Source organism: Doryrhamphus excisus, chromosome 8 (assembly GCF_030265055.1).
Source record: "Doryrhamphus excisus isolate RoL2022-K1 chromosome 8, RoL_Dexc_1.0, whole genome shotgun sequence".
NCBI classification, from domain to species: domain Eukaryota; kingdom Metazoa; phylum Chordata; class Actinopteri; order Syngnathiformes; family Syngnathidae; genus Doryrhamphus; species Doryrhamphus excisus.
In genome coordinates, this window is record NC_080473.1 from 2157512 (window position 1) to 2182677 (window position 25166).

The 25166-nt window shown below is 47.4% G+C and overlaps 2 protein-coding genes across 7 annotated transcripts; one reads left to right on the forward strand and one right to left on the reverse strand.

Annotated features, from left to right (window-relative positions):
- The first annotated feature begins 297 nt into the window (after positions 1-297).
- Positions 298-1989, forward strand: LOC131134193 (olfactory receptor 52L1-like). Its single transcript, XM_058079183.1, has 2 exons — positions 298-793; positions 883-1989. The coding sequence occupies exon 2, from the start codon at positions 897-899 to the stop codon at positions 1887-1889; it is 993 nt and encodes a 330-aa protein (XP_057935166.1). The 5' UTR covers positions 298-793; positions 883-896; the 3' UTR covers positions 1890-1989.
- On the reverse strand, positions 1879-25166 carry si:cabz01090165.1 (uncharacterized protein LOC100333421 homolog). Of its 6 annotated transcripts, XM_058079175.1 has the most exons (13): positions 25035-25166; positions 23623-23897; positions 6950-7061; positions 6222-6492; positions 5934-6134; positions 5685-5851; positions 5363-5603; positions 5028-5240; positions 4640-4950; positions 4303-4486; positions 4017-4233; positions 3699-3936; positions 1879-2366 (listed from the first exon to the last, which is right to left on the reverse strand). In XM_058079175.1, the coding sequence occupies exons 4-12, from the start codon at positions 6474-6476 to the stop codon at positions 3821-3823; spliced, it is 1905 nt and encodes a 634-aa protein (XP_057935158.1). In that variant the 5' UTR covers positions 6477-6492; positions 6950-7061; positions 23623-23897; positions 25035-25166; the 3' UTR covers positions 1879-2366; positions 3699-3820. The 6 variants fall into 6 exon arrangements, with proteins under 6 accessions (XP_057935158.1, XP_057935162.1, XP_057935159.1 ...); XM_058079179.1 differs by lacking the exon at positions 23623-23897 and having other exon boundaries at positions 6958-7061; positions 25035-25124; XM_058079176.1 differs by lacking the exon at positions 23623-23897 and having other exon boundaries at positions 25035-25123.

A 25166-nucleotide genomic window follows, 5' to 3' on the forward strand; every position in this document is an offset into this window, starting at 1 on the left:
GAAATGCTTGACGTTTATACCGATATCGAAACTGATATCAAGCAATTCCGATACCTGTGATGGCTCTTCTCTCAAGCCAGAGACCCGGATAAAACGCACCCTTGAACATACGAACGCCATACAGAGATGCCCAATGGGGATACAAACCCTGATCTCCTGACCACTTATCCACCGTGTTATCCTTGGTGCTTTAATTAAACGCAGTTCTTTCTTCGTGTTCCAGAAAATCACCACCCTCCTCCACATCAGCTCCGACTTTCACTCATTAGCTAATTTGTTGTAGTTGTTTATCGAACATGTGCATCAGTGTAGCATTAGCACGGGATAAAAAAAAAAAAAAAACGTCATTAGTACAGCCTGAGTCTGTAGAAGAAAAGACTCATTAAGCAGATAATTAACGATGTGTCCTCACAGTAAGCAGGAGCGATGCTAATTAGCGTGGAGGAACAACAACGACCCGGTCATCTGAACTTCCTGAAAACGCATTTAATTTGACAAAAATATTTTGTCAAATATCGTTGTAAAATAAAATAAAATATTTAGGCTAGCTAGCTCAGAAGCTAACAGAGGAAAATTAGCTTCATTTGTAAATAGCATGATTGCTTCTTGTGAGGAAGTTATTCGTTCTCTGTGATGAGACCCAGGAGTTTAATTTGGGTCTCGTGGCCAATCAAAGTGCTGCTGCATTCAGGAACCACTTCCCTCAGGACATTTCAAGTTCAGGTATAAAACAAAACAAGAAGCGGCACCTCCTGCCCTCCTGCTGTGGACGATTCGCGCCAAAAGACGACAGGTAGGACGACGTGTAAGTTTTTACATGCTAGCGGTTAGCGAGTTGACACGTTGGTGTGTATCGAAGTGATCCGTTCACGTGCGTTCTAGGAGCGTTGAGTGCCATGTTGCCATCGGGGGAGAAGAACTCGTCGCACACCACCTTCATTTTTCGAGGCTTCCCCGAGTTCCATGAGCATCGCTGGCTGCTGGCGCCGCCGCTGGCCGCCATCTACACGTCGGCACTACTGAGCAATGCGCTGCTGGTGTACGTGATCTGCAGCGTGGAGCGCCTACACAGCCCCATGTACCTGCTGATCTGCATGCTATGCACGGTGGACCTGGCGGTGGTCAGCGCCATTGTTCCCAGCACCCTACTGGGCCTACTGCTAGACTGGAACAGCATCTCATTGGCTGGCTGCTTGGCGCAGATGTTCGTCACCCACTTCCTGTCGTCGGTGGAGTCCACCTTGCTGCTGGCCATGTCGCTGGACCGCTACATGGCTATCTGCCAGCCGCTGCGCTACAACGAGCTGGCCAACTCCTCAGTGTTTGTCAAACTGCTGTTCTTCACGCTGGTGCGCAGCGGCAGCGTCATAGCGACGCTGGTGGGGCTGGCGGGCTCGCTGCGCTTCTGCGCTTCCAACATCATCCCACACTGCTACTGCGACCACATGGCGCTGGTCAGCCTGGCCTGCGGCGACACGCAGCACAGCCGGGCGGCGGGCCTGGCCGTCATCGTGTGCTTCGTGGGCGTGGACATCCCGCTCATCTTCTTCTCCTACATGAAGATTCTGAGTGCCGTGCTGCGGGCGGCGGCGGCCGGCGAGGACCGTCGGAAGGCCTTCCACACGTGCGCCACTCACCTGATGGTCATGATGTGCTTCTACCTGGTGGGCAGCGTCACCTTCCTGTCACACAACCTCAACATCGACATCCCCACCGACGCCAACACCGCCATGGGCCTCCTCTACATCCTCTTCCCCGCCGCCGCCAACCCTGTCATCTACGGTGTCCGCACCGCCGAAATCAGAAACGGCTTCTTCCGCCTCTTTCGCCTCCGAGAAGCCAAGGTCTCACCCGCCAGTGTGAAGACCACCAAACTAAACGAAGACTGAGGAGGTGTTCCAATAAAAATACCTTTTATTTCATTAGAAATCCACACCATTGCTCCCATCAAAGCATCAAGTGATGTTTGAAACTGAATAGTATCAAACCAGCAAAGAAGACAGTGGTGGGCGGGGGGGGGCACATACCAACACAGACGACGAGGCCAACAGTGAGGGGGCTAATATCATTGCTCCTTGTTCAGAGCTGCCAAGGTTCTTTTTGTGCGTCCTCACGGGAATATATCTCAATGAAGACGACGTCTGAATGAAGTTGCCACAAAAGTTCACGTCTCATGGTGTCCTCCTCCCAATAGCGGAAGGAAAAGTCCTGGAGGCTTTGGCGTTGTTTGTGCCGGCCGAGGAGCCGAGCCGAGTCCAGAGGGGTCCTTCGGGGGACTGGGACCGACCTCCTTCGGTTCTGGTCCACTTTACTCTGGAGCTCACTGGAGGCACGTGACTGAGTGACCATGTGACCCGGGAAGGCACCTGAAGGAGAAGACACGCCTTTGTTACGTTGATGGTTGAAGACACTCATCGATTCATAAAACAATGATTGTTTTATTAATTCACGGATTTTGCTATTTTGCTGCAAAGTTGCAATACTTTGAGGTTCAATGGCATTGCATCAGTTTTTAATTTTCAGATAATCAGATTTTAATTCATGATTTCATTCATTATCAATGTTTTCAATGTTCTTTGTAACCGGAACTCCAAAAGGCACAGCATTTCATGTTTCTTTGTGTATATAGTTGGCTTTTGTTATTGACATATATTCTGGTTCGTACTTTGATTATATTTGGTTGCCATTTAAATTGTTTAATTTGCCACTTTAGTTAGTTAGTTTTTCATTTAGAAAGTCATTTGTTTTGTTTGTAATTTCTCACCAGTTTCTCCTTTTTTGTGAGGTGATTGGTCAGGGCACAAACATGGAGGCGCGCCCATGGGAGTGCAGGCCAGAGGCTGATCACCTTAATTGGACTCTCCCAAGTGCCGCCTGGAGGAGGGGGGGGGATTGACTGGGTGGTAGTTCGGGAATCTAAGTTGTTAGGTGTACTTGAGTGTTTATATATATACAGGAAGTGACACTTCAGTGTGGCACTCTTGAAAGACTTGTAATATAAAAGAAGGGTGGTATGAATGTAAATAGGGTACCTTTTGGATGTATTGCCTCACCCTCTCATTGGGAACTGTGGTTAGCCCTTCACGGGTAATAGGGGGCTGGGTGAATTGTTTGGGGAGGCCTGTTGTAATGTCTTGAGAAATAAATTTGAAGAGCTCTCAAGCCCATGTCTGGTGTACATTTCAGCTGCTATGGCTATCCTAGGCTAGTAAGAGGCCATTGGAGAGGCTATCATCGCAGGTCCACACCTCTGTCAAAGTAAACGTGGAAGTGAGGACGCATTTCATTGGTGAGACACTTAGCGTGCACATATGGGACAAGAGATGAGATATAAGAAGGTGCAAGACACTGCGCAGCCAGCAGGTGGCATTGTGAGGCTGCTGCGTCAGGTCACGTGACAGCTTCAATGTCAGCGGTCTCAACTGGATGCAGTGATTTGTGTGTGTGTGTGTGTGTGTGTTTGAGGGGTGGTGTAGTTAATCCATCCCACCAGCAGGGGGAAATGTTGTTCCATTGTAAGATATAAATACTAAATATAGGCAAAAATATTTGAATATAGAAACCTCTTGATGGCTTTATTTGTAAAATGATTGACAGTCGGGTAGTTGCTGATGTATGATCACGCGCAACCTCAAAAAGTCATTCATATGTAAATATCCACTAATATTTCAGGTTTATGTTCACACTGGTCAACTCACCAATGAGGGGCCGCTCCTCGCCGCCCCGCCCAGCTCGGCTCCGGGCGCCAGCAGCAAATCAAAAATGGGGGGAGGGGAGGTGGAGTATTGGTTTGTGGGCTTGATTGACAGTTAGTTGTGCGTTATTGCGACACGGCATCGTCGTCGTGGGCGGGATCTAAATCCACAACAGTCGTCCCTCGGCGGGAAGCGGCCGGCCCGTCCGTCGCCGTCGCTGACTGGCTGCATTTTTTAGCACCTGATGACAAGATGGTGGCAGGCACATTAGAAGATGGAGGAAAAACGTGGCAACGTAGCCGCCACGCGCCCCTTTGTCACCTTGGCCCGCAGTGGAGGAGACCGGGTGGACAGCCAGGACGCTGGCCCCGCCTCCTCCTCCGTTGGTCTGGGAGCAGACATTGGCGTGGCGAGCGGCGTTCTTGTGCTTGTAGTGGTTACTGTGTAGCTTGTACTTCATCAGGAGGATGAAGATGAAGACGAGGACAGACGCCACAATGATGCCGCCGATGATGATGATCATGGTGCCGCCCAGGAACTGAGGAGGAAGACACCGTGAGCACAGAGGCCCGCCCCCTAATGCAGCGTGCTTGGTGGCACCACCCACCTGGTCCCGAATGGAGTGACAGCGGCCGTACTCGGGCTCGGTGGCGAAGGCGACACAGCCCACCAGCCTGGTTCCCGTCAACGCCGTGACTCCGTCGTCGTAAACAGCCAGAACGCACAGCTCGTAGTCACGAGAGGACGCCAGGTCGCTGAGCAAGAAGTATTTGTGATTGGCTGGGATCATCCTGGAGGAGGAGGAGCCTAAGTTTAAGTCCGGTGTCACAATGGCATTGAACAGCAGCCACAGCAGTCCACTGTGCCAATTTGCTGACTTCCATGCGTGTGTATGTGTGAGACATGGGAATGACTACCCAGAATGCTTTGCGGCAGCGTCTCACCTGTAGATGAGGATATCGTCGGTCGAGCTGTTGTACTGGATCTGGTACGTGCGCACGCCTGGAATGTGGTTCTGTGGAGGCCACCTGATGAGGGCGGTGCTGGATGTGAGGTCAGAGACGCTGACCCTCTGCTGGTCGGAGCGCGCCTGTCCGCCGCTGATATTGGACTTGATGGATGTGGGTACATCCGACGGCCCGGGGTCGGCCTCCAGTTTGGAGTCAAAGTGCGGCGACGGGTTGACCACTAACTCCACTGGCGCCGTGGCCTCGCCGGCGGCGTTGGACGCAATGCAGGTGAACTTTCCGGAATCCTGCAAAAGTTCAAACGACAACGTGTTGGTCAGTGGGCGTTGTCGTCGAGCAAGGTCACCTAGGTATAGCAGACAACCTTGACGGATGCCTTGAGGATGTCCAGAGAGCCGTTCTCATAGCAGACGGTTCTGGAAGTGTTGCCCATCAACTTCCCGTCAGGGCTGACCCAGTGCGTGGAAGGTTCCGGGTCTCCGATGGACTTACAGCGCAGGCTGACCTCCTGACCTTCCATCACGAACATCTTTGACGTGTGGCGAGTGATCATCGGTGGTTCACACACAAACTCCTCCTGTGGCGGTGGGGGAGGGACATAAGAGTGAGGACACTAATGAATATTGAATGCTGAGGGGGAGGAGCTTTCCCTCAAGACATTGTGGTTAGCTGCCATGGATGAAAAGTGATCACAACAACCTCTCGGATGGTCCAGAAGTATTTCCCGGCGAGGTCTTTGGGCGAGGCGCATGTCTCCAAGTCGTCCTCTCGTGTCAGTCGGCGCAGCCACACTAGCTCGCAGTTACAGTGCAGCGGATTCCCGCCAAAGCTCAGCACCAGCGCGCTGAGCGGCGAGCCCTTCATCTTGGCGTAGACGGGAATGCGCAGGAAGAGTGGGTCGGGTGGAATCTTCTTCAGCTTGTTGGACGTCATGTCCAGTCTGGACATCGTGAACATGAAAGACACGTTAGCGGATCAAGTGACGCCTGGATGAGGACCGCCGACCTTCCTGTTTGAGCACCTGGCCAGCTTGTGCAAGTTGGAGAAGATTCCCTCGGGAACGCTCTCAATCAAGTTGTGGTCCAGACTGAGCGTGTTGACGCTGACCAGCAGGGAGATGGTCTCCCATGGAACCTCCGCCAAGTTGTTGTAGCTAAGGTCCAAGTCCTCTAGGGTCTCCAGGAAGTCCTGAAAGGGTCAAACAAGAAAAGGGGACAAAGTCAGTACCACATGGTCATGAAGTCAGAGTCTCGTGAACGAGGAGAGACACCTGGAATGCTCCATGGGAGATGCTGTGGAGTTGGTTGTTGGCCAGGATCAGGTGCCTCAGGTTGACCAGGCCCTGGAAGTGAGCGTCGTCCAGCGTGGTCAGACGGTTGGAGTCCAGGTGGAGGGCGTGGAGGTCCTGGAGGTCGGCGAAGGTGAAAGGCCGGATCTGACTGATGGTGTTTCTGCTCAGCGTCAGATGGATCTATGGAGAAGATTGACGAGAAATGCAAATTTAGCTTGACGCTTATTTGGAAGAGTCGCATGATGACGTGAGCAGGAAGTGACCCACCAGGCTGGACATGTTGGCGAAGTCGCGGTGTCTCAGTGTGGTGATGAAGTTGTCCATGAGACGCAGCTCGGCTGTCTGGCGGTCGATGTTTGGAGGGACGAAGAGCAAGCCCGTCTTGGCGCACAGCACCGTGTAGGAGGGCAGCAGGTTCTGACACGTGCAGCGTTTGGGACACAACATGGATGCCGAGCACAGAGGGAGGAGCCAGGATGCCACTGCAAAGACCAGGGGGAGGAGTGGCGATGACGGCTCCATGATGATGATGCCGCTGCTGTCAAACAAAAACCCACACAGACTGAGTTGTCACATTTGTTTTTAAATGACTTGGTATACTGGTTTGACTGGAAAATATGTTCAAGTGCACACTACATGCTAGCAAACACGAGCAACACACACAGGACCAAGCAGACGCTAGCGCTAAGCGGTGATGTTTGACACCTCCACACCAACGGGGGTGCCACCACTCAGACTAGGCTGACACATGACTCACTGAGGCCATGTGACTCAGCGAAGTACTGAATATTAGCATGCTAACATTAGCAAAACAGAACCACAACCGCTTCCTCACATCATCTTCATCACTCGTTCATTCATTCAGTGGGCTCTTTCCTCTGCTAGTTCTGACTGTGGACACACTGGAGGGTTTTGCCTGGCAACGCTACACTACACACACATGCGCACGTGCACACACACACACACACACACACACAGATAAGGGATGAACGTACATCAGTACCGAGGGAGGGCAGTCCTCTTTCACGGGAGAGCGAGCAACCCGTGTGGGCGGGGCTACAATTGACGGAAGGCCCTCATTGGCTCGTCCAGCTGTCCATCAGTAGCCTGCAGGAGAAAAAGACATGCGGTCATAAGCTCTACCTGCGCAGTACGACGCCTTTTTTTTTTAATGGACACAAAATGCAGCGCCGTTGACACCAAGTTGCGACACATCATTCATTCATTAAGTTTTAGCTTGGATGTCTTGTTAGAACCATTTTGTCAAGAAAATTGCGCCAGCGTGACAAATATGTCATGCGCAACAACATGCGAAAAGAGCTACCTGCTAGCTTTTCGAAACACCAACCACAAGCTAATGGACTAACTGTCTTTTCCAATCGCAAACACAGGCTAATGGAGCTTGCTGCTTGCCTTTCTAAACGCAACCACGTGTTGCTATTCCTTTTAAACAGCAACCACAGGCCAATGGAGCTAGCTGCTAATCTTTGTAAACATCAACCACAGACCAATGGAGCTAGCTGCTAGTCTTTTTAAAGACTAGCAACCACAGACCGATGGAGCTAGCTGCTAGTCTTCTTAAACAGCAACCACAGGCCAATGGAGCTAGCTTCTAGTCTTTTTAAACAGCAACCACGAGCTAATGGACTAACTGTCTTTTCCAATCGCAAACACAGGCTAATGGAGCTTGCTGCTTGCCTTTCTAAACGCAACCACATGTTGCTATTCCTTTTAAACAGCAACCACAGGCCAATGGAGCTAGCTGCTAATCTTTGTAAACATCAACCACAGACCAATGGAGCTAGCTGCTAGTCTTTTTAAAGACTAGCAACCACAGACCAATGGAGCAAGCTGCTAATCTTTGTAAACATCAACCACAGACCAATGGAGCTAGCTGCTAGTCTTTTTAAAGACTAGCAACTCCAGACCAATGGAGCTAGCTGCTAGTCTTTTAAACAGCAACCACAGACCAACGGAGCTACCTGCTAGTCTTTTTAAACAGCAACCACAGGCCAATGAAGCTAGCTGCTAGTCTTCTTAAACAGCAACCACAGGCCAATGGAGCTAGCTTCTCGTCTTTTTAAACAGCAACCACGAGCTAATGGACTAGCGGCTAGCCTTTCTAAATAGCCACCACAAGCTCCTGTGTACTGTGTTGTGCAACCACAAGTTAATGGACTAGGTAGATGTCAGTCCTTGTCAAGAGCAACCACAAGCTTATGAACTACCTACTTGCCTTTCTAAATAGCAACCACAGGCTCCTGTGTACTATGGTGTGTGTGTGTGTGTGTGTGTGTGTATGCTTACACACAGTTGACCTCCAGTGCTCGTTTTCACGGAAACAACGAGGCATAATGACCATATGGGCATGCTTTATGTGGATGAAGCTGGTGTGTGTGTGTGTCTGTGTGTGTGCCCGTTGAGGAGCTCATGGAGGAGTAGGTCATTGTTGCTCCACCATAGCCAAAGGCCCCTCCCTACTGTGGCTGAAGAAAGCCGCCATCCGAGGTGATTTGTGGTGTTCTGAGTCGCTTGGAGGGCCCTCTATAATGGAGGAGTTGAGACGGATGGCAGCGTGCGGCGAAGGGACAGAGATGAGCGTGCGGCGGCGGCGGCCTCCATCGCTCAGCGGGAGGGAACAAACGACTGATTTTCTTATTGGTGGGAAGACGCTGGCAGGAGCGTGGGCGCTAATGCGCCGTGGAGAATGTTCTGTGATGGACCGTGCACGGTGACGTGCGCTCAGGAGCCGGGGAGGAGCAGCTGGGGCGTGCACGTTGACGTGATGGATTGTTTTAATATCTCATTGGACCCTTTCCTGCTCCGGAATGTTCTCCTTAAATAAAACAGCCGGGACGGGAGCGTTTGTTTTTACGAGGCGACGAATGAGATGTCTCTGAAGATAAAGATGACCTACGTCTCTTAGCAACCTCTAACAACAAGGCCGTGTCCAGTCACACAGAGCGGACCAGACACACTAGACCAGACGAGCTTGGACATGACTACACCAGACCAGACTAGACAAGGCATGACTAGACCAGAGCAGATCAGCCTGGAACAGACGAGACTGGATTACGGCAGCCTACACCAGAGATGACTAGACTAGATGAGACATGACCAGACCAGACCAAAATAGATTAGACTGCAATGGACTAGACAAAACTAAATCCAACCCGATTGCACCGTGCTAGACCAGACTAGAGTTGACCAGACCAGATTAAGCCAAAATAGGCTAGACATAACTACATCATGCTAAAGGAGACATAACCAGACCAGATCAGCCAAAGCTAAACTAGACCAGACCAGATAGACCTAGACAAGACTAGAGACTAGATGAGGCATGACCAGCATAGACCAGAATAAACAAAGGACTAAACTTGACAAACTGCACAAGATGAGACAAGACTAAGCTAGACCAGACCAGCCTATAATAGTCTAGATGAGACTGTACCAGACTAGTCAAGACAAGACTAGCCTGGACCAGATAAGCCCAGACCAGACTAGATAAATCATGACCAGACCAGATCAGCCTGTAATAGACTAGACAAAACTAAACTGGACTAGACTAGATTGGACTACAACAGGCAAGACAAAACATGACCCGACCAGACCTACCTGGACTACATCAGACTTGACCAGACTAGACTAAACTAGACTGCACGATACCAGACTGGACTAGATTAAACCACACCAGACATTACTACACATGACCGGACAAGACCAGACCAGATTGCACCAGATCAGACAAGAACAGAACGGCCAGACCAGAACAGATCAGCCTAGAATAGACTAGACTAGACCTACCTTGATTACATCAGACGTGACAAAACTAGACTAGACCAGCCTAGACTGGACATGATTGTACAAAACTAGACCAGAGTACATATAACCAGACAAGACCGATTGGACTAGACCGGACTAGACTAGGCGAGGCAAGACCAGAAGGTCATGGGTCAGGTGATCAGACCACTGACCTTTCAACCAGTAGGAGACATCCATATAATTTCACTATTTTGATATTATTTGGATTTGATTGTTTTTATGCGAGTTCATATGTGTGTTTTATCTTTCACTTGTTGCCCATTTGACTCTTTGGTCAGTGCTTGCTGTTTGGAAAGTGCTGTACAAATAAAGTTGGCTTAACATGTGGCGAGATGAATTATGAAGTTTTTGCTGGAAGCGACTGGAAGCGGGAATACAGTCGGAAGTGTAAATAAGGTGGCTGGCTGCTGGCAGCCGAGTGATCCAGTTAATCCGAGGCCTCTCCGCTCACGGGGGAACGAATGCGAGCGGCGTCTTATGGCTTGTTTGCGCGACTAGAAGCAGCTTAGCGACACCTGCGCTGCCTTCAGACGCCACGCAAAATGACAATGAGGCTGGAGACGTTCCCCCGTTCTTATCTGCTTGAAGAATCCAAGCGGATGGTCTCACGCTAATCATCGGTCTACAGCGCCATCTGGAGCGGTAACGATCATGTCGTTTCTTCTCACGAATGCACCAACGTGACCGTCACCGACGCCACAACAAAGATGGCCACCAGTTTGGGGGAGCCGGAATGTTCTGTTGTATAAACAACGTAGAATGGCTCCTAATTACAAATGAAGACGAAACATTCCGGAGGTTTCCACCGCGCCCCGCTAGGCTAATTGGCCACTGCTAATGATTTGTCATTTGAGCTGAAGCAGCAGCGAGTCAGCAGACTTGATGTCCAAAGTCGCTGAGTCAGCGCCCGCTTGTGAAACATTTGTTTTCGTTTTAGTGGAGGCATGAGTGAGCTTCGGCTTAATAACTTTGCTTTTAACAGTGTTGCCTTCAAGGCCTGCGGGTACAACCAAGCAAACCTGGCAGAGTCCCTAACTGATCCCGGGGTAGATGCGCCAGGGGGCGTGGCCACGGTCTTGACGGGAAGCGAGATGATGCTTCAGAGCTAAACGCGCCCTTTCATCATCTAACGAGTGTGCTAATGGAGCGGCTTGACATCCTTAATGAAACGCTGACATAAGTCACTTTAATGAGCCGCCTGTCCGCTAAGCAAAGGTTAGCCGACATGATGGAGCGTGCGCGGGCTCTAAATGATGACCAGGCTTAGCTTTTGACATTTATTGTGTGCGTGCTCGTTTGTTTCTCCTTTGCGATGCATCGCTGTGTCAGTTGATGACAACAAGAGGCATGGCTGGGGAAGCCTCCTGGCTAAAGCTCCTCCCCCTCCAAACAAACTGCATAGCTTCCTGTGCTGTATTTCCTCTTCTCTTCGGATTTCAAATGAAGTGTTGTTATTCATTCATTCATTTTCCACCGCTTATCCTCACGAGGGTCACGGGTGTGCTGCAACCTATCCCAGCTGTCTTCGGGCAAGAGGCGGGGTACACCCTGGACTGGTCGCCAGCCAATCACAGGGCACATATAGACAAACAACCATTCACACTCACATTCATACCTATGGACAATTTGGAGTCGCCAATTAAACTAGCATGTTTTTGGAATGTGGGAGGAAACCGGAGTACCCGGAGAAAACCCATGCACGCCAGTGCCTGAGGGTGGAATCAACTCGGGTTTCCTAGTTGTGTGGCCTGCTTGGTAACCACTCATCCGCCACCTTTGGATTTAGCCTATTAGCTCAGTGCATTTATACTCTAACACATGGGTGCCCACAGGTTGTATTTTGCCCCTTTTTGTGTTTTTAATATTTACAATTCTCCAACTTTATTTTGTTTCATTTGTCTCTCATAATATTATGACTTTGAGAGAAATTTCAACTCTATGCCACTCTATGGCATAATTTTTCCATATATATATACAATTTTATTCTCCTAAAATTTTTGACTTTTTTGTCATTAGAATATATTGAAATTTTATTTTAAAAATTATTACAAATTAAATTAAAATTCTGACTTTATTAAAAATAAATTACAGCTATTTTTTCCCATTTTGTTTTTTGTTTCACATTACAACTTTCATATTTCACCTGTATGCTACAAAGAGCATTATTTTTTCCTAATATTATCCTCATATTTACATAAAACTTTGACTTTTTTCATTAAAATATTTCTTTTAAAATTTGTACTTCATTCTCACAAAATAACAACTGCTTTTTCCATTTCTGTTGTTTATTTAGTTTTTTTTAAATTTCCAACTATTTCAACTCTCTTCTGGTATATACCTTATTCCCATAGCATTTTGACCTTATTCCAATAATATTATAACATTTTCCACAACCTAACCTTATTGTGTTTTGGTTGATTCTCCTTTTTCTTTCATATCAACAACTTTTCCTCACAATATTTTGTCGTTATTTTCATAAACCTTTTCTCTTAATAGTTTAACTTTATTCTTGTGAAATTATACTAGATGTTCCCCTTTTTGCTGCTGCTGTTCTAAATTAAATTATATTTTTAGAGCCAACGGGCCAACGAAAAAACAGCAGGGGGCCGCAAATGGACCCCATGTCGTACTTTGGATACCTCTGGTCTCATCCGAGAGCTTCCCGCACAACTAGAGCGACACAACACTCACAGTTATAAGCCATGGAAACTAACTGCTGACAGCAGAATTAGAAGCAGTTTGAGCTAGTCTCAACTTTTACTTCCCAGGCACACAAGCTCAAGTCTGACTTTGTGTGTGCTTTCATCCTGGGGTCTCTGTCCATCTTTCTGGTCCATGTAGATTCCAGCTTTATAACCAAATATATTGCTGTCATTCTTAAATACAATTTGAAAACCTTCTGAGAGAGACGCGACACAAAGAAGTAGGAAGAAATGCAAAAGAGAAGCGAAAGCCATTACACTGCCTTGTGTGCTAGTTATAGTATTGGACTCCTCCATCGAGAGGTTTTTTAAGGTTTATAGTACTTAGTTACTTTCCAACGCAGTAAAGTTTGAAGCTGAAGCCGCTAACGATGCACTTCCTTTTAACCGCACTGTTTTTCTTTTGCTTACGTTTTTGTCCACGGTGCTTTTTGTTAGTGTCGCTTTTATTGCGCGATTCTTTGCGTGTGCCTGTCTGTGCTTTGGACAATCTCTGAATGCGTCATTAAAGACTCTTTTTATTTCACGGCTCACTCCCTTTGTGCTTGTGGGCTCCAAACGGTGACAACACAACAACACAACAGGGCTTGCCTGAGAGTCGTCACGAGCACTCCTGGATGTGTGCATGAAGCAGAACGATCCCAGCTGAGGTTCTGACCCCAAGCAACAAGTCACCAATGCTCACACCAAGTCACAGGACGCCTCCGAGTGGATGTGTGTGTGCTCGTATTGTCGTAACTCTATTACTTTTAGCAAATAATGTGACGGTGTTTCCATTGGGGACAACGTCAGGCAGGGGTCTCAAAGTCAATTTACTTGGGGGCCACTGGAGCTAGGGTCTGGGCGAGACTGGGCCGCATCAGGTTTTCCAAAAAAAACAAAAAAAACGCATTTATTAAAAACAGAAAAATGAAAAAACTTTGCTTTGGTTTCGATTTCCTACAAGAAAAGCTCTGATAAAACATTCCACTGTTCTCAAATGTCTTACTTTTTATTTTTCTACAAAAAATAAGATGAAAAATAAATAAACAAATATAATAATAATAATAATAATAAAACGGCAAATAATAAAAATATAGGGTAGACAATTTTTTTTCAGATTAAAATTAATAAAGCATTATTAGAGCCCTGTAGACATGACAAAACATGACTATAGTCACATTTATACTCTTTTTATTTACAACATATTGTGCAACTGCAGGGTCATGCTAACTCGCAAACTAGAGAGCTAGTGACCTAAACGGTAGCCTTCAAATTATTTCCTTTAAACTTAAATAGCCAAAAACTTACCACTTCCACATGGATAGGGAGGATAACTATTAACAGTTATTTAACCTTTAACATGAACATTAATCAAACGTAATAATTTTTTCTGGGTACATGATACCATACAGCATCCATATCAAACATTAAACTTTCATATCAAGGCGGGGGCCTCAAACTAGTGTCCTGCGGGCCACATTTGGCCCATCGGCCATGTGTTTGAGACCCCTGACGCAAGGGGATGGACATGAAGAGACGCCCATGTGTGGGATTCTGTTGGGACAAAGACAACAAAGGAACCCGTAGTTCTGTTCTTTCCATGTCCTCTACAAACCAAAAGCACCAGCAGGACTGTCCCCCCTCATCACTCCACATAACTCCGTACAAGATCACATGAGTCCACATGAGTCTGAAACAGGAATCCTACATTGCTTCAGTGAACATTTTGTTTCATCAGGCTGTTCATTTTAAGAGACTGCATCCCAACTCCCAAAATACTGTACAATTAATCGAAATCTGCCTCGTTCATGACCTTGCATGACTTCCTCCTCTGTTTTCAGACCATAAGCAACTGAAGAGGTCTCCAGAGCCCTTAAGCAGTTAGAAACAGACAAATCTGCCAGTCCAGACAATCTTGATCCTTTTTTTCTTAAATCGTCAAAAAGATTTCGGATCTGAACCTCTTGACATATCTTTTGAACCTGAGTCTTTCAAACAATGTTATCCCCGCTATGGCTGGAAATCTGCTTATGTTCTTCCTTTGCGGAAAGGGTAGGGGGTGGGGGGGGGGGGGGGGGGGCAGACTCAGCCAATCTTGATGACTGCAGGCCGATACCAAAGTTATGTATCTTGGCAAAAGACTTCCAGATTGTTGCTGTGCAGCTTATTGAGCGTATTAAAGTTCATATTTTATTAAATAACCCATCTGGTTCCCTGCTGCAGTTAAAAATAGTTCATCGTACCAGTGAGTCTCTTGATCGTTAAAACGTCCACATACGTCCATATAAGTGCACAAGTCTATCTAAATGCACGGGTATACATAACTCTGTAAGTTCACATAGGTGCATTTAAGTCCACATAAGCGCACATAAGTGTGTCCACATAAGTCCATATGAGTGCACATAAATCTATATCAGTCCACATATAGTGGCATATAAGTGCACGTTCCATATAAGTCCAGATAATTTCTTATAAGTGCACATAAGACCATATAAGTGTACATGAGGCCATAAAAGCACATACGTCCACATGGGTGCACATCAGAGTCCACAAATTCATAAAGGTGTACATAATTGCATATTAGACCAAATATGTTCATGAGTCCACATACAGTAAATCCATGCAAGGGCACATCAGTACATATAAGACCAAATAAGTTGATGTGAATGCACATACAGTAGGTGCATATCATGTGCCCCTTCAGACATTTGACCTGAAGCCATATACCCCCTATACACTTCACACATGAAAAACATGAACCTTATTATGTTCATTAACTTGAAATATTGAACATAATTCATTGCTTCATGAGACCATATAAGTGCACGAGTCCACATAATTAAGTTCATCTAAGTATACGTACATGAGTCCATATAAGTCAATGTACTCTAAGTGCACATAGATGCAGATAAGGTGATATGAATGCATATATTGGTACATGAGTCCATGGGCTCTAATATCGTGGCGCAGCGCAAGGTGGCGCAGGGTGGTAATTTGGTCCAGGGCACCACTGTGCACAGCCAATTTGATAGACTGGACTGCGCCGAGATGGGAGTGGCGCACACCAGGGGAGGTATCCACATTTTGAGCTTGGCACAGTGACAATTTTGTGACAAAGGTGCGCTGAAACGTTCGCCAGCTCAGACCTGGTCTATTCTTGGCGCAGGCGAAGCGCACCCTATGCAGTGGTAAATTGGCTGACAGTCACCAAAACCTCACAGACAGGTTTTTCAGAGTGTCAGGCACATTTAAATACAACCAGCAACCACTATTTAACGTAACTGTTTGAACCATCCATCCATTTTCTATGCTGCTTATCCTCACTAGGGTCGCAAAGTTATGCTGGAGCCTATCCCAGCTGGTACATGCTCTCTGAACCATTGTATTAATTGTCCCGTCACGTCTGATGTCAGATCAACAACGTCACACCTAACGGAGAGTCAACCTGACAGCTGACGGCTGATGCCAACCGGGGCTGGCTCTACGTCCCCCTAAATACTATATGGCTGACGCTGTGCTGAATGGAACTGTCAGGAACAGATGACGTGTCCCACGAGGAGGCTTACATGGTGCATGATGCACATGTGACTTCTGATGTGCGGTCCAGTCCTGCGCATTTAAAGGCATCCGGTGGGACGGATGGAGGGATGGTGCACCTGCCCTGGTCTACAAAATTAGAGCCCCATGACATCCACATAAGTCCATGTAAATGCACATACGTCTATTTAAGTGCACAAGTCCACATAAGTATATGTGGAGTATACATACTTCCAAAGGGAAGTCAAGATGCTTTTTTTTGGCTCATTTCTGCCACCACAGCAGGGTAGCAGTGTGGTGATAACCATACAGGTGTTGACGATCAATTACTTCAACAATGGAAGCTGTTCCTGCCAGGTGTTTTGTCAGCTCATTTAATTACGCCGCTCAACTTCTTTTGACGCTTGTAAGACAGCCGAGAATGTTCAAATGTTACTGCAATGGTGTCGTGCCAAGTAAGAAGCAGTGATGCCACAAACGTATCACAGACACCCCCACAGGCACGAGAAAGTGAACATGTCACATGGCTGTGTGTGTGTGTGTGTGTGTGTGTGTGTGGTGATGCATACTGCATGAGTCCTTCTTATCAATAATGTATACTTGCTCCCTCCTGTCATGGTGACCACAAGAAGACATCGTGAGTGTGTCCAGGGTCACATGACCACACGTCTCTTCTCTGCGAGAGGGCTGGTGTATGTGACTAGCGAAGGAAGCAGTGAGACCACTGACCCCGTAAGTCAGGGGGTGCCGCAAAGTGTCGGCTAGCCGCTAAGTGGCTCGCTATCTGTTTGCTGGCGTAGAGCCGAGGTGCCGTGAGTGGCGCTTCCTGCTGGCAGCTGCGAGCGTGCATATGTCAGCGCGTGACTTCCACTTGGCCGGCGCGTGCAGATGTTCCCGCCGTGCAGTGGAGCGGCACCTGGGCAGATGTTTGATAGCAGGAACATCTGGAGGAGGAGCAAACCACGCAACATCACGGCCAAACAGGAAGTGACGGAACATGACCGGCAGCAGAGGGGACCCACACTCTGACTGACTCATGGCCCCGCCTCACAACACCTTTGGTCAGCCTTTCAAGGACCGGCCTCCACATTTGCTTCACAAACAGGAAGTGGATGCCTGATTGGACGCTCCTTGCTAGGGCATTATTATTATTATTCACATTTTCATTTGGGAGAGAAGGATTTGAGCCACACGTACTCCATGTACACAGATACGCACACAGCAAACAAAGAACACACACACACACACGCATTAGAAGGACATAAACAGACAAAGGCGGATTATTTTCTTCTCCCACTAAAACATGGATTAGTCAGCTGCTCCTCTAATAGAAAACTGACCTCAATAATTCATGTGTGTTTGAGGTTGGGGGGGGGTTGACGGTCGCCTTATTTCGCTCCAAGGGAAGACCAAAACATTAGGAATGGTCAGAGAGGACACCGACAGTACAGTATTGTACGTGTGTAACGCGTGCCTCCAGCTCGTCCCGTGTTTGCCGTGCGTGCACGTGAAAAGTCTACAAGCCCGCGGCGCCGCTTCATATGCAAATATTGACTCAAGCGGTAGGATGCTCCGTGGCCACGCCCTTCAATGGCAAACTAGCCAGTGAGAGGCAAGAGCTATCGGCCTGCATTACAAGCAGGAAGCTCCTCCCACTCTGCTTCCTGGACGACTTGGCGAGATGTGTGTGTGTGAATAAACGCGCGTGTGGGAGTCAATGGGGCGACTGAGAGCATGAAGGGCTGTTTAAAAAGTCGTTAGATAAACTCGTAAAGATCATCAATCACCTGCCGAGATAACAAGGTCACGTTGCCATCGCCGTGGCTGCCGTGAGCCACATCACACGCACTTCTTGAAACGCCATGGGGGGTCCAAACAAACACATACACACACACACACCACACACACACACACACACACACACAGGGAGTGAGGATGAAGGATGTTGAGAATCTTGTTTGTGTGTGTTTTCCTGGAGGGGGGAGCACTTATTACAGCCTTCACTTCCTCTTCTTTCACAGAGCATCTTGACTGTCAGCAGAGGCGGGCCAATCCGGAAGTACACGGGTTGGGGGGGGAAGGTTGTTTAGTCCAATCACCATGGCAACGCCAGCAATGAGTTGAGTGGAGTGTTGTTTGGGGAGGGAAGGAGCTGCAAAGCCTCTGAGAGGCACTCATTTGGCATTTTTACTAATTGCGGGACAATGAATTATTAATGTTGTAATCAATAAACCTGCTTGATGTTTAATTGACGATCAGAAGCTGCTCATGAATATTCATATTAATTATTCCGCCACGTGACAAGCACAGAAAGCATGGGGAATGCCGCATAAACACCGGTCCTGCACCGCCATGAAAAGAGTCTCTTTTCCACATATTGGAACCGAAAGTGAATTAGACCCTGCGGACTCGTTAATACGCTTAACGAGGCTTTTCTAATCCACAAACAAGCAGCGCAGGCTGCTCACTTCCTGCCTGAATAAAACATCACGTCGCCACATTAAGCGCTTTTAAATACCCACACACACGCGTTATGACCTCCGCCTGTCTACTGTGAGAGGAGCATTTAGCCAAGAAGCTGACGTGTTAGCGAGGCTGTTTTATCAGTAATTACAATTATTTCAAATAAAGTTTAGTGTTTTCAAGTCTTCATCAATCACACCCTGCTAATGCTAACAGCTCAATGCTGCTATAATGGAAGGTTCCCAAAGGTAATATAACAAAAAAAAAACAAAACAAACGCCAACATCTTTTGGATTTGGTGCTACCACTGAAGATGTGTAGCGCTCCCCGCAGCAGCGTGCGGTTTAAAGGTTGTTTTAATGAGGTCGGCCGACGTTGGCCTTGCCCTCCAATCTGATGATTTCTAGAAAAAGCCGCTCTTCATCGTGCACGAGGGATTATTTGAGAGGATCAACAAACGCACGAATGATGGTGTCTTGTTTCGAGGGGGTGGGAGTGAGGGGGGGGGGGTGCACACGGCAGAGTGAGCCCGAGGTGATGCCGGGGGTCACGGTGCAGCAAAGACAGGGTCATGACAGTGGGGAGGGGAGGAAGAGAAGGCAATTGATGGAGGAAATAGGAGGCGAGGGTAGCGACGGAGGACAAGGAAAGGACGCAGCCAAGATGGTGGAAGGGAAAAAGAGAGGAAGGAAGGAAGCAGGCCAGGAGATGTTTTTGGCCCTGAGGCCGTCAGATTGAAGAGATGATGGCAGATTAGCGGCAGGTCAAAGGTCAGGCCTCCTCCTCTGTCAGAAGCCTCCAGGGACTCATGAATAACGTCTGAGCGGGAGGACGTGATTGACAGCTGATGAAGTCATGTGACCACACTTCCCCATGACCATGTCTAAGTGGACAGTGCCGGGACAGGCTGAGTAATTGAACACTTGTCTGGCCTTGTTGTGTTGCAAGCAATTGTTGCTGTTAAGTTTTTTAAACGTCACACAGACACTGACGCCATCCAATGCAGGACGCTTCCTTTCACAGGACACAGGCCTAAAAATGCTGAATCATTTGACAACATCAGACAACAGCAGCACTTCATGAGGTGACATGAGAAGGTATGAGACAGGAGATGACAGACATGAGACGGCACGAGATACGTAGGAGACGTGAGACAACATGCTATAGTGTGAGATGACATGAGAGGTGAGACGACATGAAAACATTAGATAGTGTGAGATTGCTTCAGAGGCATGAGATGGCATAAAAGACGAGAGATGGCATGAGATGGATTGAGATAGTATAAGAGATGTGAGATAACACGAAATGAGATCACAAGAGACAAATTGATAGATATGGTGTGAGAAGACATGAGAGATGTGAGATGACCTGAGAACACAAATGTCAGATTTCATATGAGACATGAGATGACATAAGAAACATGAGATGGCATAAGAGACGTGAGATTGCATGAAATTACATGAGAGACGTGAGATGACCTGAGATGGACCGAAGAAGACATGAGACCACATGAGGTTGTGTGAGATGACACAAGAGAACTGAGTTGGCATGAGAGACATAGGACACGTAAGACGACATATAGTGTGAGATTACATGAGAGGTGAGATGACATGAAAACATTCGCTGTTGTGAGATTTCATAAGAGACATGAGTTAACGTAAGAAATACGAGATGGCAAAAGAGACGTGAGATTGCATGAAATGACATGAGACAACATGACACGGAATAAGATATGTGACATGGCATGAGAGACGCAAGATGACAAGAAACATGAAATGAGGTGAAATGAGATTACATGAGAGAACGTGATATAGTATGAAATCACATTAGAAACATGAGAGACTTGAGAAGACATGCGGCATGAGTTTACACCCAAGGTGTGAGATGGCATAAGAGACATGAGATGACCTGAGGTAGCGTCAGTTGACATAGTGCAAGAGATGACATCAGATTGTGCGAGAAAGATGAAAGATGTGAGAGGATGTGACATGATGAGGGACATGCGATGACATGAGATAGTGAGATAACATGAGAGATGTGAGGTGAGATGACATGAGACCCCATTATAGTGTGGGATAACATGAGAGATGTGCAATGGCATGTGATTACATGAGAAACATTACATTAGAAACATGAGATGGCATAAGAGACATGAGATGTGAGATGACATGAGATTACGAGAGGGATGACATGAGATGGTGTGAGATGGTATGAGCCGTGAGATGACGTGGCATGATGTGGGACATGAGATGACATGAGGTAGTGTAAGATAACATGAGAGATGTGAGATGACACGAGACACCATTAAAGTGTGAGATTACATGAGTGATGTGAGATGGCATGAGATTACATGAGACAAGAGAAGACATAAGAAACATGAGATGGCATAAGAGACAGGAGATGGTGTATGAGATGTGAGATGACATGAGAGACGTGAGATGGCATGGGATTACGAGAGGGATGACATGAGATGGCGTGAGATGGCATGAGCCGTGAGTTGACGTGACATGATGTGGGGACATGAGATGACATGAGATAGTGTGAGATAGCATGAGAGATGTGAGATTAGACGAGACACCTTTATAGTGTGAGATTACATGAGAGATGAGAGATGGCATGAGACAAGAGATGACATAAGAAACATGAGATGGCATAAGAGACATGAGATGGTGTATGAGATGTGAGATGACATGAGAGACGTGAGATGGCATGGGATTACGAGAGTGATGACATGAGATGGCGTGAGATGGTATGAGCCGTGAGATGACGTGGCATGATGTGGGACATGAGATGACACGAGATAGTGTGAGATAACATGAGAGATGTGAGATGGCATGAGATTACATGAGACACGAGATGACATAAGAAACATGAGATGGCATAAGAGACATGAGATGACATGAGACGACATGAGATGGTGTATGAGATGTGAGATGACATGAGAGACGTGAGATGGCATGGGATTACAAGAGATATGAGATGAGGTCACATGAGACAACATGATGTTGATGTGTGATATTCCATAAGAGACATGAGATGACATAAGATATGTGAGATGATGAGACATGAGGCGACATATGAGCGATATGAGATGACTTGAGATGATGAGATATGAGATGAGAAAGTATGTGCTTATATGCACATATCAGATGCCATTTTACAATTGTTTGATTGCATTTGACAAACACATACATACACACGCACACATACAGCGTGAGTGTGTATTTTTAAACGTGCGCCGACAGCTGCTCTCTCTGTGTTCACATGAAGACGAGCATCCTGATTGGCCGCCTTCTATGTGTCGCTCGTCTTTTTCCATTTTGTGTGATTCTCTCAGAGTTGTGTGTCCGCTGTCACACTGTGCTGCCAGCAGGGGGCGGAGCCCAATCACAGCCCAGCCAGAGAGGGCGGGGACGGGGCCAGGGAGTGGAAGTGAAGAAGAAGAGGAGGACATATCTTTCTGAGGCGACATTTTGATGGCCTTTCATTACTTCTGTCCATCCCACTGGGGTCAAAGGTGAACATTAACAAGACAACATGAACAAACACGGGACAACCGGTCTCGCGCCATCATCAGGGTGTCAGATGACCATACTGCTTCCATGACGGTATGCGTGAGCGTGGCGTCCAATCACAGCAAGGCAGCAAAGTGCACAGATGGAGGAGACACAGCTGACAGACTAGAGAAGAGATTAGGGCGCACACTTCCTGTCGCCGCCTACATTGCCATGGACATCTTTGTGACCTGGGGGGGGGTTACGTAATGACGCCTTATGAGGCCGCAGCAACAAACTAACATCTCAGCACGCCAGAGTGGTCACATGACAATATAACGGCTATTAGACACCCTAAGTATTGCTGGCGACCAAGGGGACCCTGCAGCTGCCAATCAAAGTCAGTCATGTGGTCATGTGATCCGCTCACACTGATTAATTAAAGACGTCACAACATGGCTAACAAGATAAGAAGACCTAGTAGCTAGCTGCTCTTGTCAAAAAAAGATGTTTCTACATAGGACTGGAAATGCTTTTAACCTTTGACCCTGCAGTGATGGCCTGCAAAAAAGGTTCAAAGGAACTAACGTGATCCACTTCCTGTGTCCTGAGTGAGTGTACTCAGTGTTAGCCAAAGAATGATTACTTAGCTAACAAACTCACAGCGTAATCTCACCCTCCACAGTTAGTAAGTCATTAGCATGATGCATTCAATGCTACATGTTCTTAGCCTGATGCGTTTCTAACCCGTCTGGGTACATCCAATCAGAGTCGAGAGCACTAGGCATCAAGCTCAAAGCCTGACCAGTCAACTCGAGTTCAAAGCTGTGTTCCTAGCATGATGTGTTCAATGGTGCATGTTCTTAGCATGGTGCATTCAAAGCCGTGTGTTCTTAGCACGACATGTTCAACGCTGCATGTTCTTAGAATGGTGCATTCAAAGCCGTGTGTTCTTATCATGACGTGTTCAATGCTGTATGTTCAGTGCATGATGCATTCAATGCTGCATATTCTTAGCATGCTGCGTGTTCTTAGCATGCTACATTCAATGCTTTGTGTTCTTAGCATGCCGCGTTCAATGCTGCATGCTCTTAGCATGCTACATTCAACGCTTTGTGTTCTTAGCATGCTATGTTCAGTGCTTTCTGTTCTTAGCATGGTGTGTTCAATGCTGCCTGTTCTTAGCATGATGTGTTCAATGCAATGTGTTCCTAGCATGAGGCATGGGTTGAAGCTGCATGTTCCATAGAACTTTGAAGTGGAAAAGCAGCAGAGTCGCTATCCATGGTGCTGAACACGTGACGCTGGCTGTGGCGGTGCACTCTCTCCAGAGCACCACCTTCACCATTCCACCCCCTTCCCCCCTCCCGGCTTCTCATGCCCCCTCTGCTGTATAATTGATGAGGCAGTAACACACACTCCAGCCTGCGCACACGCACACTCATTGGATCAAGTATCCACGCACACATTCCTACGCGGGGGTTGGGGGGGGTAGCTCATATCGCTTGACACACGCACGCGCAACTGTGTGCACACGCAGGGATCATGTTTAATCAGATTACAACGATGATTCATTTCCCGCCAACTAAGAACATCATCAGTGGCACAGCGCACGAGCTTCTCGCGCACACGCATCCTTGTAATCACCAATCAGTCAATCAATCTCACCGTCATCGATGAGCAGCTTCCTGATCCCAGTTTTATCCCAATTCCCGGGAGGCACGAGGCTGCAGGTGGGGGGGTTAAGAGGGGGGGGGGCGTCCTCAGTCCGATAGTGTCCGTCTACCAGGATGGAGGGGGGTCTCCATTTAAAATCCAATGAGGACCACGGACGTGCTCCCCGGTCCGGTCCCGTCCGGTCCTTCACGAGCAGCAGGCTGGCGCCACCGGCGCCTCCAACCTTCTTTCACACGAGCTGCTGATCCGGGCGGGGTCCCGGTCCACTGGGATCAATGAGACAAAGACAGAGCATTCGAAAAACGCGTCAACATTCCGCTACAGCAGTCTCCTCGCACGTCCGCAGTGTGCGCGCCAAACTGTCAGCGCGCGACGCCGTCTCATCCCGCCAACACGTCTCCTTGACGGGCTCTGTCCCGCCGGAACCTTCTTCCTTCCTTCCTGCTTCCTCCTTCCTTCGTGCTTCCTCTCTCCTTCCTTCCTGCCCCGTGCTGCCGAGCGGGAATCGAACACGCGGACAAACTTTGAACTGGAGATGGCACGCGCGTGGAGTGTACTAGGGTGGCGCGCAAGGGAGGGAGGGTTGTGCGCGCGACACGCTGCTGGAGGTTTCTGACAAAAAAGGCAGACCCCGCCCTGCCTGATGCCATGGTCACATGATCAACATGCAACACCTTGTCACATGCCCACTTGTAAGGGGCACGCCCAAATCATAAAGAAAAACATTTTCTTAATGCCAAATATTAATTTGCAATGCAGAGCTAGCTTCAGATTTGCATAAAATTAGCATGATGATCGCATAAAGTCAGTATGAAGACAGTATAGTTAGTACAAAGTTAGCATAAAGACAATGTAAATTTAGTACTGCGTTAATGTAAAGTTAGCACGACAATGGCAAAGTTAACATAGAAATAATGTGAAGTTAGTATGAAGTTTGCATACAGCATGAAAATAGCATAAAGTTAGCACAAAGATAGCATGACGTTAGCATAAAGATAGCATAAAAATAAACATCAAGATGGAAGTGCAAGAAATTGAGTCTTTGCTAATGCTGAGTGTAGCCTTAGCATAGCTTTGTTACAGTGCACTAGCGCTGATGCATGTGAATTAAACATTCAACTCAAGTGCTAGCAAAGTGCTTCCTGTGCACTTTTGAACGGTAAATATCAAAGGTGAGAATGCTCGCTAGAGACAACGTGAATTGCACGTGGACGTGACAGACATTCAAAGCATCATGTGATGAATAGAAACTCACACGCATGCATCAATGATCAGCTGACAAGTAAAAGGCCATTACTGATTTAGCCTGGTTAATGCCAAACAGCTAACATGTTGAAAATAAAACAGACTGCCCCCTTCTGACCAAAGGTGAATTGTACAAGTTAAACATATCCATCACTTACCACACATTGTTTTGTGCTCAACACTGAGGACGAACTTCCTGTAACTGTTTATTTCATGTCCTAAAAGCCTTACCACAATACACTTGAACAACAGTAGAGGTAACAGCTAAGCTAACAGTTTAGCCTAACTCT

Coding starts and splice junctions, on each gene's coding strand:
- LOC131134193 (XM_058079183.1), top strand. CDS start 897: ATGTTGCCATCGGGGGAGAAGAACTCGTCGCACACCACCTTCATTTTT.
- si:cabz01090165.1 (XM_058079175.1), bottom strand. CDS start 6,476: ATGGAGCCGTCATCGCCACTCCTCCCCCTGGTCTTTGCAGTGGCATCC. Junction 6,135..6,221: donor TCGCCAACATGTCCAGCCTG/GTGGGTCACTTC, acceptor TCTTCTCCATAG/ATCCATCTGACGCTGAGCAG. Junction 4,951..5,027: donor TCCTCAAGGCATCCGTCAAG/GTTGTCTGCTAT, acceptor GAACTTTTGCAG/GATTCCGGAAAGTTCACCTG.